The following is a 14,462-nucleotide window of genomic DNA, read 5'->3' on the forward strand; positions in this document are numbered from 1 at the left end:
CGTGGTTCACCTTTCACCTTTCACATTGTGTCCTGCGTCCTGATCGCTGCAGACGATCTCCTCTGTGACGTCTCTCCTGTACAGTACAGAATCGCTGCATCAATCGCCTGCAGTGTGAACGTAGACGATTTGATGCGGCTACGTTCACACTGCAGGCGAAAGCGCATCAAATCCGATTTTTTTGACCCTATGCGACCCATATCCGATCATTACGGAAGAGGATTAGGGCCACTGGAAAAAAAAAAAAGAATTCTGACTTTAATCTCAGAATTCTGACTTTAATCTCAGAATTCTGACTTTTTTCTCAGAATTCTGACTTTAATCTCAGAATTCTGACTTTTTTCTCAGAATTCTGACTTTAATCTCAGAATTCATTATTTACATTATTATGTAAATAACAAAATAACTTAAAGCAAAAATTGGGAAACGTAAAGTCCGAAGTCTTTATATTAAGGGCCATCAGTCAAACAATATTGTTTGCTCTGGGTCTAAACAGAGCGCGTTGTGTGTGACGTCTTCTTTTGCGCATGCGTGCCGCTTTGAGCGTTCACACTGGAGCGCGTTTGCTGTCGCATTTTATTTGTAGTGTGAACGAGCAGACAAAAAAATCGGATCTGATCAAAAAATCGGAATTGAGCATTAAGACCTGCAGTGTGAACATAGCCATAGTCTATTACCCGATCATCTCACTGAACAACTGAAAACAAAGTGTTCTGCTGTTAAATAGATGTATAAATGATTAGCTGAAAATGAATTGCTGTACACCCACTTTTACTTAACATATTTTACCTTAGCAAAGAAAAGTAGCCACAACAGATTTATATGACAAAACAAATGTCAGGTACTTACATTAGTTTTCTAATAATAACTTCACCACACAACAAGAAATCCACCCTTTTTCTCAGAACAGCTTTCTGCTTCAAGGCTGCTAGCTTGAGGCTGGCTCTGAGCACCGCACAGCTTTAGCATTAGCCACTCTATCTTTGATAGTGTCTTTAAAATCTCCATGTTCAAAAGGATGACAGATTTAAGGTTGTGATTTTGTTTGTTGTTACACACACATTTTACTACGGTGGTCACCCCATAGTTTATTTTGTGTCTTCACTCACAGTGAACAGCTTTCAATGCTAACGAGATGTTAGCATATGGCTATAAATATGCGTGTGACTATTTTCTGCACAACTGTTTGCATGTGGAACCTGCAGAAATCAAATTGGCTCGTGATCTGACATATGTCAGACTGACCCAGTCAGTCACCGGTGAGGGCGGGAAAATGGTCCCTAGCTGGTCGATTGTTGCGTCTCTTCAGTAAATACAGAAACAAATTTTCGTCCAATTATAAGTATTAAGTGTTTTGTTTAATATCTTACTCTTTTTTGCATGACGAAATATTTTGATGTCATGTGGATATTAAATTTTTTATCTTTTAAATATAGCATATTTCCTCAAAAATAATATTATTAGCTAATGACATCTCCCTTACCTTTCAAAATACATGTAAGCTGTGATTCTTGCATCATTCCCCATACAGTATATCAATCTAAAATAACCCCCTTTTTAGGCGGTGGTATGACATTGGTGACTCTTACTCCTGCGCTGGTGTTATTACCCGCAGAGTGCCAGTCCACAGTGTCCATGGCACCCCCCCCCCCTTCAACGTGGCTAATGAGGTCAAATGACGAATTACACAGTCGGTTAAACAAAGGGGCTCGGGACTTCATCCACAGAACAGATTGCAGAGGGTATGTTAGTGCAAATGCTGTGAAACAGCAAGCCATTGCTTGCTTCATGCTTGAGTGTATGGGAAGAATGAAGGAATGAAAGGCATGTGGAGGAAACACTGAAAAAGAATTTGCTGAAAAGTGGTTAAAATAAAGGACTACACGCAGATGTAATTCCTCTCAATCCTGTAACTAGAGCAGAAATCTGCAGACCAGGCGTAGCAATTCAGCAGACATTTAGGTTCATAGACAGTACAGCTGCCCCTCTTGGGCTGAGATTAATTGCTGGATGGATAAAGCTACAGTGATTGACAGATGAGGAGAAACACTGAAGGGACTGAGAGAGATGAATGTGGAGCAGTTCGGAGGGAAATTAGTGCTGAGTGTTTAAAGTTTCTCAGATTATGGTTCGCTGGAACCAAATGTTTGGAGTTCATCATGCAAAATATGATTGAAGGTCATTAGAAGTTATCAATTAACACAATCAGTGGATGAGTTGTAGTCATTGTAGGTGGGGTTTTTATTTCCTGTCCTACTGACGCTGTTAACCCCCAAATACGTATCCTGAGAGTGATGCTAGGAGTGTGCGCTGCACAATATTGTGTCCGGTGTCCTTATATTTTAAAATATTCACCCCAAGGGCAGGTAGCTCACGTTGCATCCATCTTTAAATCTAATAGTGTGCCAAGGTAACAAATCATGTTTGACCCCGAATGTTCTATAAACAGCATCATGTATGCGCTGTGAAGCAAAATAAGAACAAAGTCAGGCATCAATTGCACTCAATTTTACAGCTTTGTTGAATGGATTACAGCCTTGGCATCGACTCGTCACCTCTAAGACTGTCAGGTATTTTTATTTGGTAAAATTTATGTTACCTTCATAAAACACTTTTGGTAATTTCCAAACTTTTCTGTAATAGTTAGTGCACCAGTATGAACAAGCTCTTTGACCAAAATGATATTTTTAATGCTAAAGTGTAGTTATTGTTGTTATCCATGAATTTTCAAATTTACTGTTTTACAAAAGAGCAGGAAAAAATTGCAAAGCACGTCATTATTTTTTGATTACGATGCCAAATTACAGTTATTTACTCCCATTCCTGAACAGAAAAATTTGTCTTAGTCATTGAATGTTATGATTAATTAATGTCTGACTTCTCCGACCTGTTTGACGACTCAAATTTGGGTAAAAGGATATGAAGTCAGTTTGCTGATAAACAGATAAAAAGTGCAGAAAAAAAAAAGTCTTATTTCTTTACAAATTCAGCAACATGAAAACAAAGATTCCTTGAAACCTTACTTACTGGCTGTTAAAGAGAAAATGATTCATTGGTTAATCCAGAAAATCGGCATCAGATTAACATTTAATGAAACTTATTTACAGGATAACTTTAAATTTCCTCTATATTAGAATTTATCTTCTGCAAAAGTGGTGAGTGTTATTCGTTTCTCCCGTTTTGTTTGTGTTGTATGTCAAATATAATTTGCCTTCAATCTGATTTTTCACACCGCACCCTGTTTGCATAACTCAAGATGCTCTTTTTCTTTTTTTTTGACGAAGAGCCCAGGACCTAAAATGACATGCTGTATTGCCAACAAACATAAAACCACGAGTAGTTTATGGGTTATCATCTCATGGAATTATTTTCTTACTAGCTCCAGGTGCAGGGCCAGGATAAAGGCAGCCTATCGCCAGAGACCCAGACAGCTAATGTAGCATAAAGAGCAGCTCAAAATTTGCCCGTGGACGGAGCAACCCTTTCTTGTAACTGGGTCTTGCTTAATGAACTACAAGGCGCCTCAAATGACAAATAAATTGTGTTTTTTTTTAAGCCAACACGCTGCTCAGTGCATCACTAATAAGGTTAATTTGAGTCCCAGTGGGCAAGAGGCATTAGCCTAAGTGTTTATCCGCTTTAGCACTGTCCCCTGTTAGAATGACAAAAAGAAAGTGTGCTGGCAGTGTCATTATAATGACAGTAAGTAGAAGGTGAATGCCTAATTTGCACATGAGGTCTGAGCCAAATGAACAGGAAGCAATCGTGAATTACTCTCTGTTTTGCGTATGCAGCAGAGTAATATACTTGTTGTGAGTGCATTTTTGCATGTTTTAAATGAAACTCATGCGCCTTGATGGGGTTTTTTGTTTTGTTTTTGGGGGGTTGAGGGCACAGACTGTAGGAGTTAAATTGCCTCTAGACAATGAGCAATCGTGAAATTTAACTGAAGATGAAACAGCAAACAGAGCAGAACATGTGTAATGAACGACTTCATTGAACTGGCTGTTTAGTTATGTGCGTGCTGTTAGTAAAATGTATAGTTCCAGACCTGAATGTTCCCAATTCCCCAAACTGATTACAATTACAAATGTAGGTAAAGCCGACACAGCGCAATACTTATCTTCAGCCAAATGATAGACTTCCTTAATTAAAAATGGCAGACTTTGAGACTGCTGTTGAATGAATTATTTCTCTGATATTCTCCCACTGCCTCTGTGCTACTGAGTCAAAGAGGCGGTTTATGTAGCTAAACTGGAGGCTGCTGTTAAATTCGCTAAGGCTACTCTTGCATACAGTAGGCTAGATAAGCCTCATTTGAATAATACCCATGTAGCTCTGCTGCTTTATCTCCGAGTTTACCCATCAGAAATGTGTGCCGTTGTGTTTATGAAGTTGTCAGATGGCACAGCATCACTGCTGATCAATAACAAGCTTTGGGCACTGCATTGTATGATATTATTGACATCCCTTCAGACTCGAAGATCTATAATAAGCTTTGCCTTTGCTGAGAAATTGACATTTTAAAAAAATTTTCAGCATTTTTGTGTGTTTGTGAGATTTTGGAGGGAGCAGAGCGAGCTACACTGTGTAGCGGGTTACAAGTTTCATGGGAGTTTTTTGTACAGTAGCAAGAAAGTGAGTGGCTAAGCTTTGGTTCGTGTGTGGGGGTCCAAATCCCAAGTCCATTAAATCACTCTATAACAGATTAGCGGGAGCCTATTAGTTGAAAAGAGTTGTGAGATTTTCCACTCCCACATGTATTCTTGAAGTCAGCATGGCACCTTCAGAGTCTACATTACCTGCTATAAAACCAAACAGTTTTAGAGTGAAGAGTAACAAGCCAATCTCTGGAACAGGATGTAATTAAGAGAAGGACGTTGGAGGCGATAGTGAATCTTTATCTTACAAATCTCAGGTGGGTTTGTGACCTAGAAAGACACACAGAGGAAGAGGGAGACAGGAAAGGAAACAAAGTTGTACAGGAGTATGTCATGCTGCAAAAGATGAGACATAAATGTCCACTATCGCGAACAGTTCTGTTGAAGCTGATCGCAGTTGCGGGGCAAATGCAAACCAGTAACAATAACAAATGCACAGAAAAACCGAGTCCAAGTTTGCCACTGCAGTAGGAGTATCTGAAGATGGATATTGTCTGATGGGAGCCAAAAACTATTTTGGGAGCCTGAGCCCCTGAGTTGTCCCTGGGCACCCTCTGATCAGCTTTGTCATCAGGTGTGAGAGTGACTACACAGTCAGTAGAAGAGTGCAGATGCATCCTGACACTCACACTACAGGAAAGTCGCTGGCACGGTTTTAGAAAAAAAGAAAGAAAAGTGGAGTTTTCTCTGTGTCCTCTTATCGCTCCAATTTCTGTAGAAACTGGAAACATGAAGTGCAGAATTTCTAAAGATGCCATCCTTGGTCACTTGTTTGTGGATGACAGGTGTGTTGTTGTTCTATATAAACTACGTTAGCCTACTTATGCATTTTAGGATAGCTCCCAAACACAGCAGAAACAAATGGGTGGATTCTTAATCTGATAAAAGAAGGCGATGTGCATTTTTTTCGACCATTGAAATATGACTTGAGATTCCTTTATGCTTAACAGTGCATTTTCCGTTTGTTTAACCTCGCTCCTTCGCGTTCCTCGACTGTTTATTTCATTTCCAATCCCCTTTGCCTTTTCTGCTTACCTTTCCCTTTTTATGTTGCGCGGTGGATCTAGTGAAAATGAATTCTGCAGCGCGTGCTTTATTGTTCAAACACGTGCGCGTGTCGTGTGTGTGATGAAGTCGTGTTCTGGAGAACTTTTCGATGCGTGCGTCAAAAGTACGTGAGGACTGTGGCGCATTGGACGGCCGTAGTCGGTGGTGAATGAACGGGAGGAGGAAGAAGATCTTACATTAGCTCCTGCCGGCTGCGGGGACTCAGGCAGTTGACAGAAACCCAGGCAGAGGGACTCAGTGAGAACAACACTGACAGCTTTTTTGGGGAAACACGGGGCGACAAATGAAAGCCAAACAAAAAATCAATTAATTATTATTATTTTTTGTATCTGTTTGGCAACCTCTTGTTTTCCAGAAGATTTTTACGCAGCGCAAAAGAGTACAGAAAACGCCGCAGAGATGAGTGTAGCGTGGTTTTACGTGCTCTTGAAGGATCATCTCTCTTGATAAAGGGACCAAAGCGGACAAAACAAGGTTGCCCGTGATATTTTCTAAAAGAAGATTGCAAAGGTGGAGCGATTAGAGAAGGGCTGATGAAGGGACTATTAATCCTTTCAGTGCATCAAACGTGCCAAGGGGTACTAGAAACGTTTGGATGGAAATCGGGCGAGTGTTTGGAACTGTTTTTGGTTTTATATGAAACTGGTGATTAGTAGTTGTTGTGACACATCTGGAAGGATTTTTTTCTCTCTCTGAGATTTTAATAAGGAGTAAAATTTCGCTTTTTTTTAACCCACCACCGAAAGGTTTGATAACATGAGCGATATCTCTGCGTGAATACTCAGAAACTTACATCTCTATCTTTTTTCTCTCTTCAAGTATTCCTAATCTAAATGGAATTAGTTGAGCCTAAAGCCGTTTGTGAAAGGAACAGACATGCTACATGGGCACAGCTTCCATCACGGTAAGACATCCGTATTCACCAACTGAAGCACACTTGCTGAAAAGCTCTTAATGTTTGTCCTACCCAAGCGCAAAAGCGGCATGATAATCTTTTAATCAGTTTAGACGGACTGTAAATATCAGAGCAACAGATCGAAATCAACATAGGAACAAAATGGTGATTCAGTAGGGATAAACAAATATGAGATGAAAAACGGATGCACCGCATCCTGCAACCTGTAAACTCACAGTGAAGGTCACAGTCTTAAGTTTTTTTTTAACCTCCAGTTTTATTTATGGCAGGAAATAGTCATATTGAGATTGTTGCAGTTTGTGATGTGGGCCTATCGTTTAAAAAAATATATAATTTTGAAGCCTTTGGCTAAAAGGGGCTTTATATAGGTGTAGTCTTTGTTGGAAGAGACTTTTAGTAGCAGCCTGTAGGTTATGTTCTTACGTGACCTATAGGTTGCGTGATCTATACTATTATTATTATTATTATTATTATTATTATTATTATTGGAGGTATTGTGTGTTTTTTTAATTCCTTTAGGTCGGGACCAGGTTGTTACATTACGTACATAAATACAGTATTAATACCTTTGTTCCAACCTAAATGAAAAAAACAAACAAAACAAAGACAAAAACTAGTGTAATTAAAAAAAACAAAAACACCCCCCAAAAAAACCCCAATATGAATTCATCTTTCTTTCCTTACAGTTGTTGCAAGTCTACTCATACTTGGGTTGTGTGGGGCAACAAAGAAGGATACAGCAGGTAATAGCCATCACCAGCTTGTCTTTTTGGTGTCCAAATGTCCTCTGTTCAAATTTATATGTATATGCTTAACACTATCAAATACATAATGTATGTGTGTGTATATTTCAGTGAAAAACAATTCTGGAGTGAAGCCTGCAGGTCAGTGTGGAACGTGGGTAAAGGAAGCAGAAGGAGGGCTCTTCACTTCTCCCAATTACCCAAACAAATACCCCCCAGACACAGAGTGTGTTTACATCCTTGAAGGTAAATCATCTCTTTAAACACAGCAGTAGTGAAGAAAAAAAGCCAACGCGATCTAGCTGTTTATTCTCAACTAAAGCACTACTGAGGCTATCCTCAGTGAGTGATGATACACATTGGACTGATTGGCAAGCCTAGAAAGCCTTTTTTAAATATAAAAACATGTTTTTTGTGTGTCAGTGCACATAGCCTCATTAATGTAGTACCAAAGTGAATGTGGAAATAACATCTCTCGTTATTTAGAGATGACTTGACTAACAGCCAGAATTTGAGTTGAGCGCTGATAATGAAAGAAGCTGAATGTTCATCGATGAAAGCATGACTAATAGTTTACGCCATTCTTTGTGCTAGGTAGTAATTATTTCCATTGTGTTTTGCAGCTCCCCCAAGGCATTGTATCGACCTACACTTTGACGAGAATTATTCAATCGAGTCCTCTTGGGAATGTAAATTTGACAACATTGAGGTACGAGATGGACCGTTTGGCTTCTCCCCGATTCTCGGACGGTACTGCGGTCAGCACAGCCCGCCTGACATCAGGAGTAGCGGCAGATATCTGTGGATAAAATTTGTTACGGATGGTGAACTGGAAGCAGTGGGATTTTCGGCAAGTTACAACTTTACTGCAGGTATGATTGTTTTTGTAGCTTTTTAGGCTTTTTTTTAGACTTCCTTTATAAGCATATTCAGAGTTTATAGCTCTAACAGCAGGTTCCCAAGTGAATAACGAACATCATCTGGGGAGCTCGGCCTTGATATTTGTGGAAGCCTCTTAGAGTGTTATTGATTGTCTGTCTGCACACGCTCACTGTTACCATTGGCATTATGCTGTCATTGGCTGGGACACTCTTGTGACTGGTTGGCTCGCTCTTGTTTTTCTCTCTATATGTGTAGAGACATGGAACGGTTTCATCAACACTGATTCACAGGGAGAAGCTAACCTATCTGTAGTGTCGAACACAAACCTTGGCGTTTTTTAATTTACCTCATCTTTGGTCGTGATAGCATTACTGAAGCAGCATGAGGATTGGTGACAAAGAATCAGGGCATAAGAATGATTTAATATTCACTCACCCACACTTGACTGGGTTTAATAACACTGTCAACTTTTTTTTTTAGTGAGTCAAAGGCTTGAAAGACATAGTGCCAGGAAATGCATAGAGTATGCCAATTTGTCTCCAAACCTTCTGGGGCATTTTACCATCGGATATTTGAGCGTGTCACTGTTTAAATAATGAACACATGCAGTACATGAACCTTTCATCTGAAAAACACGCTATTAGCTGCAGGCAGTTGAAAAGAAAGCTATTGGGGTGAAAAGGGAGAGAGCTGCAGATTTATCTCCGATTGCTTTGTGGAAATCCGAATGGTGAAGCTGTTCATAGGAAATTGCGGGTTTCTACTGTATATTGACAAAGCAGCCTGGGGATAAACCCAACTTTTACCTCAGGGAAGGGTTTCAATTTCATGCTGTTCATACTGACTCCTCTTCACCTCAGCGCACACTGCAGTACCATAGCCTTGCCCATCGTGTCATTCTGTTCTGTTGGCTTTGGTTTATCTGAGTAGGAGCACACCATTAAGCTCGCTCATTAACACAAAGATTCTTTTGTATTTATGTTCGATTAGCTTTACCAATATTCTTCAAAGGCAGATGTCAACTCTTGACCAAAATTAATAATTATATATGAGATAAGCACTGTTTCCAAAATGTTAAAGGTGATCATAAAATGTCAAAATAGTAGCATTTTCTGAGTTTTTACCCTGACTAAGTCTGCATAGCTTTGTTTCCTAATGGGTGTGAATAAGAATTCACATGCGGTAATTGCAATTAACATCTGTACTGTAATTTTTCAAAATTGCTCTGAAAAAGAGTTGCACATAAAGGATGTTTTTTTCATCCCTGATAGTTAAAGACCCCTCTTTTTTCCCAGCGGTGTGTAATTCAAGTATTGTTTCTCCTTCCTGCTTCTCTTGGGAGTCCTATTGAAAATTTGCTTAGAGAACAGTGAAAAGCTTTGCCTCTTGACTTGACAGGACATATCTGAGGCATATGATTTCCATAATTAATGAAGATAAAAGTCTTGAATTCACTCGACTCGATACTCTGAAATATGGCAGTGTGAATAGTGTCTCACATCTGCAGCTGCTCTGCTAACCATGCTAATTTACACAGCCCTCCTCTCATGAATGGAAGCAAAAGAAAAAAAGATGTGGCAACAAAGCTGACATGAATCATCTCCTCTCACTCTCTTTCCTCAGTCATTTTAGCAGCTGCCAGATAAAGAAAAAATTGTGCCTCTCCTTCACATTCTGCTACTGTCCTTTCAGAGCTCTTGATGACTAATTCGGTTAATACAGCAGCCAGTGAATGAATAACCAATGACTGGAATCTCCAGTATCTAATGTCCTAGCATAGATCTTGAGGTACTTGAAGTCTGAAGGTGCTATGTATTAAATTTTTATATTTATATAAGAGATTTAGCAGACAGTAGAGATCCAAATATAATAGTCTTTGATGCACTTAATGTTCCTGTTGATGTGACTCACAATTTAGTTGTCAAACACGTTACACCAAGATTCTTCATACTCAGTGTATTGTGTCACAGAACTTGTACAGCATTCTTTTTTCCCCTCTTCAAACTGTGCTGTAACTTGTTTTTTGCAAAGAAATCAAAGTTACGTTGGGATTTGACAGATATTTTGGAGGTATATGTACAGTAGCTTCCGACTCAATTACTTACAGTCACTCAGACACATTTTTAATTACAAGATTGCCTGGCACTTTTGCAGGATTTATAATGGAAGCTTACCAGGCCATGGCAAGCTGCCTGTGTGACTCACAAGCGAGCCACCTGACTGAATTAGAACACCTGACACATATAGAGGTTCCTCACATGACATCACTCATACCTTGCACGAGAGTTGTCCGCCATATTGGATGTGATACAACTACCAGTTATGAGGAAGAACTGTGTATTCCACATGAGCTGTTACTGGATGCTCCTGGCTATCACTAAGCACAATCAGTTGAAAAGAGAGGGCTGCACCAAAAACCTTTTTGGGATAGGTGAGACTGGGTCAATTAGCAAAAACAAAGTACTAAAAATTGAAAAAGTGTGATGCAAAGAGGAAATGGAAAGCATTTGTAAAGTCAAGTAGGTATGTGAAAAAAGAAACCACAAGGAGATTAATGGCAACACATTTTTCTTTCACGTTGACTGCCATCAACCTCCAGCAACCACTTGCCAACCAGTTTGGGAGCATGCGTATTTTTCTTGCAACGGGTGGTTGGTAGATTGGCCCAGTCCAGTCTCGAGGCCTGTCTGACTTGGACCTAATTTACTTGGCCTTACATTCTCATACATCCAACATGGCTGATAAGTTAACTTCACCTACTTAGCTGTCACGTAAATGCAAAACCTCATTAGGTTCCCCAGCTCCCCAATTGCAGCCATTTGAGACATGGCCTGTATAACACATAAGTCACTTAAAGTAACATTAAGAAAAGGATCTATGTGTGTTTGTGTGTACTGCATGCAGAAACCTTGACTTCCACGCAGGCTCTGTAAAAAGAAACTGCTTCTGAAGAGGGAACAGTGACAATGAGTTACAGACAAATTTCTTAATCTCACTTTGAATTAGAGGCAGAGTTGATGATGCATATGTCTTGCTGTTTATGCAAAAGAATGAAGTTCAGACTTGCTAGTCATGCTATTATCTACTGGCACCCACAGTGCAAGAAGTAACCATTTTGCAGCCTTCACACTAAGCTAAAAGGTTATTGGTCATACTGGCAGTAGCTTAAAGACATGTGAGTGGCTTCAGTCTTGGCAGCGAACTCTTTGCAAGAGAGCAATTTCACCAGCGTATTTGTTAAAATGTCACACTAGTTTCTCAAAAACACCAAAATGCTGTACACTTAGTCTTGACATGTAGTCTTAATACCACTTTGAAACAGCACGCAAACCTCAGTGTATCTCAGAATTGATCACATACTGCTCAGTAATCAAGTGAATATATAAAAAAGCCTGTTTAGCCAGAGGGGATTGAGACTAAATAGTGATCAGCAAATATTCCAAAACAAAACTATTTTAAGAAAGAAGAATAAGGCCTGAGGCTTCCTGCGTTATAACTTATGGTTTTATTTTTGTGTTAATCTGCCTTTTTCATTACAGTGCCTGATTATACATGTATTCATGGCAGAACCATGATGTAATTGTGAACTAGTGACGAAATGTAAAAGTGTGATACTGAGCCATTGTGTGCAAAAGCCCGTTGTGTGGTGCTATGAAAGAAACTATAATGAGCGCAATTTAGTTGTCTGTCATAAAAGCCAGCACAGTAATAAGCTTGTTATATTTTAAAAGCACACGTGAAGTTGTGGCCAACAGATTTGCATCATCCGTGGAGGTCAGCGAGAGAGCTAATGCATTAGGTTGACGGGCAGCCTTCTATATTGTGTAATATAAAAGTACAACGTGTGCAGCAGGGGAAATTACTCAGTGGAGGAGCTGTGGTATGTGTGTTTCTGTGTGTATGTGTGCATTCAAAACTGCTGGGGGATTTCAGCAGCATTCTGCTATTCAGGTTGTCCTAGGGCGCCGTGACCTTGGACCCTTGTGGACTGGTAGATTAAGTGGTGTTTCAGCACCTTAAGCGAAAGCCAGAGCAAATAAAAGCTGCAAGTTCTCCCGCCTCTTGCTCCCTGCACTCGGCTGTTTGCAGAGCCAAGACCTGGAACTGAGACAGATGCTGTGTGGTTTGTGATAAAATATGGAGACTGTGGTGCTCCATGAAAAGCGACCATACATTTATAATGTTGACTGTTTTAATGGTTTTCGTTCGATCTTTTTGAAATGTGCCGCACACAATCTAATATTCCTCATCGTTTAAATTCCACAGGAAACCTCAGATGTTAATCGAACATCTTCTTAATGTTTTCTTCTATTTAAAATTTTAACCGTGCCTGGTAATCAAGATGACACTGAGCGATCACAGTGCTTCAGAGCCAACCGCGCTCTAACTGGGCTGAGAATTATTTTGAAATGAGTCAAATGGCATTTAGTATTATATCTGGAATAGGATGTATGGGCCCATCACAAAGGAGGCAGGGTCATGAGATTGAACCTAGATGGGCTCAAACAGGAAAATTGGAAATTGAACCACAGAGATCGACTTGTCTCTCTTGGAAGCGGCTGAGTACAGCGACACCATCGCTGGGGCTGGGTAGAAAGTTCAGTAACTTCCCAGTAACACATCTCTTTCCAAAGCCATTTGCCAGCAACTGACATTTAAATGTTTGAGTCACATTTTATTTAATTGCATCCACCAAACTCTCAGAGTGAACTTTCTAAAGACACTGACATTCAACAGACAGGCAAAGAGAGGTAAATAATCATTCATAATAGTTGTAATTTATGGTATTGTGTGTGGAAAGCGAAGTCACATAGGTGTTTTAGGCTGTAATAAGGACAGTTTTAGGGGAGTTTGTTCAAAGTTTGCCTGTAGAGAGAAGTACAGGTCTGGAGCATATTCTACATTTGTCTGCAAAAACTCACAATATGTCATGAAAGTGTAAAAGAAAGACAAAAGTGGGAGTCATGGAGTATCTATCAGGATCGTATTATTATGTAGCACTTCTGTGATATTCAGTAGTTTGCAACACAGTTATTTGCCATCCATCACAATATCTGTGTAACTGGAGAGGGAAAAATAACCCTCAAGTGACCTGAAGTGTGTATTTATCCACTGCACCATAGCAACTGATCTACTGTTTCAACCATTCAGTTATGTGTCAGTTTAGTTAACCAACACCCCCTATTGGGTCCCACTGGGTAACCTTCTTATTTCTCCTTCTCCACTGTTCACTTTCTTCACATTTATTTGATAAGCCCCACCACAGGAAGTCATAATGCAGTGACTCTAGTAAGTCTGAATCCATTTGAGTAGCTCCATAGTTTGTGCCAATAATTAGCACGATGAAGCAGTACAATGTTTTGCTGTATCGAGGTATTGAATGTAATTGTTGTCTGGACTGCTCTCTCCTGATAAGCATTTTCTTCCCCGACTGCAAACTATTGTTAGCTACTGCAATTGTTCCTCGTAGCTCTTTTCTCCCGAAAGACAAAAAGATGATGCTTTTCACACTACAAAATCTTTTTCAAGTACTAAACATGTATCCAGTTGTTGGCTGATAACACTTAGTTCAAACACATTTCAGTCTTGTAGTGTGTGCATGTGAGATGCGGTCCACTTGCCATCATAAATCTAATAAAAACATTGTCAAAGTGGTATAGCACCTAAGGTAGTGGGAGTTAAATTTCATTTTCCTCGGCCCAGCAGTGGTAGGGTTTCAAATTCAGTGGAGCACAGAGAACAGGTAGAAATGGAGAGAGAAATCTCCCATGGTACACTTTTGGGTGTTCCCTTAAGACCTCAGTGTGTTTGCCTGAATAAGATTCTTGCATGTAGTCATTACTAATAAATCACAAAGCCACCACCAACAACAAAATTATCTCCCTCCTTATGTTTTGCTCCAGTGCTTATTGCCATTAGCGCTGCCTACAGTGCAGGACACATTCTCTGGGAGTTTCTTTTCTGATTGTTCAGGGCTGCCTGCTGTTTCTCTGATTATTATGGGTCTTTCTTTTCTTTACTGGAAACACATGTAGGTGTACTTTTTTTTAACACACTCCCCATGTGTTATATTGTTTCACCAAAGGAACGCTATCAGGCTAAAGGCTTTAGCAAATAGAAAATAACCTGTGTTAAGAGAATAGGCTCTCCTGCGTATTTTCTTTTCTAACTTTTTGTTTTTGAGTGGTGGCT

General features: G+C 39.8%; 1 protein-coding gene across 15 annotated transcripts in view; it reads left to right on the plus strand.

Moving 5' to 3' along the window:
* Positions 1-14,462, plus strand: part of neto1l (neuropilin (NRP) and tolloid (TLL)-like 1, like) — a 450,458-nt gene that overhangs the window by 366,610 nt on the left and 69,386 nt on the right. For 5 of the 15 annotated variants that reach the window (XM_082546517.1, XM_082546513.1, XM_082546519.1 and 2 more), the window contains exons 1-5: positions 5,622-6,335; positions 6,549-6,633; positions 7,332-7,388; positions 7,500-7,634; positions 8,012-8,260. In XM_082546517.1, the coding sequence (XP_082402643.1) occupies positions 6,606-6,633; positions 7,332-7,388; positions 7,500-7,634; positions 8,012-8,260 (469 nt within the window). In that variant the 5' untranslated portion in view covers positions 5,622-6,335; positions 6,549-6,605. Of the gene's footprint in view, positions 1-960; positions 1,033-2,521; positions 2,571-4,892; positions 4,919-5,213; positions 5,236-5,409; positions 5,447-5,621; positions 6,336-6,548; positions 6,634-7,331; positions 7,389-7,499; positions 7,635-8,011; positions 8,261-14,462 lie in introns of those variants that run through there. The other 10 variants (XM_082546524.1, XM_082546514.1, XM_082546523.1 and 7 more) reach the window with 9 other exon arrangements.

The sequence above is a fragment of the Aulonocara stuartgranti genome, assembly GCF_965226115.1.
Source record: "Aulonocara stuartgranti genome assembly, chromosome: 9".
Classification (NCBI taxonomy): Eukaryota; Metazoa; Chordata; class Actinopteri; order Cichliformes; family Cichlidae; genus Aulonocara; species Aulonocara stuartgranti.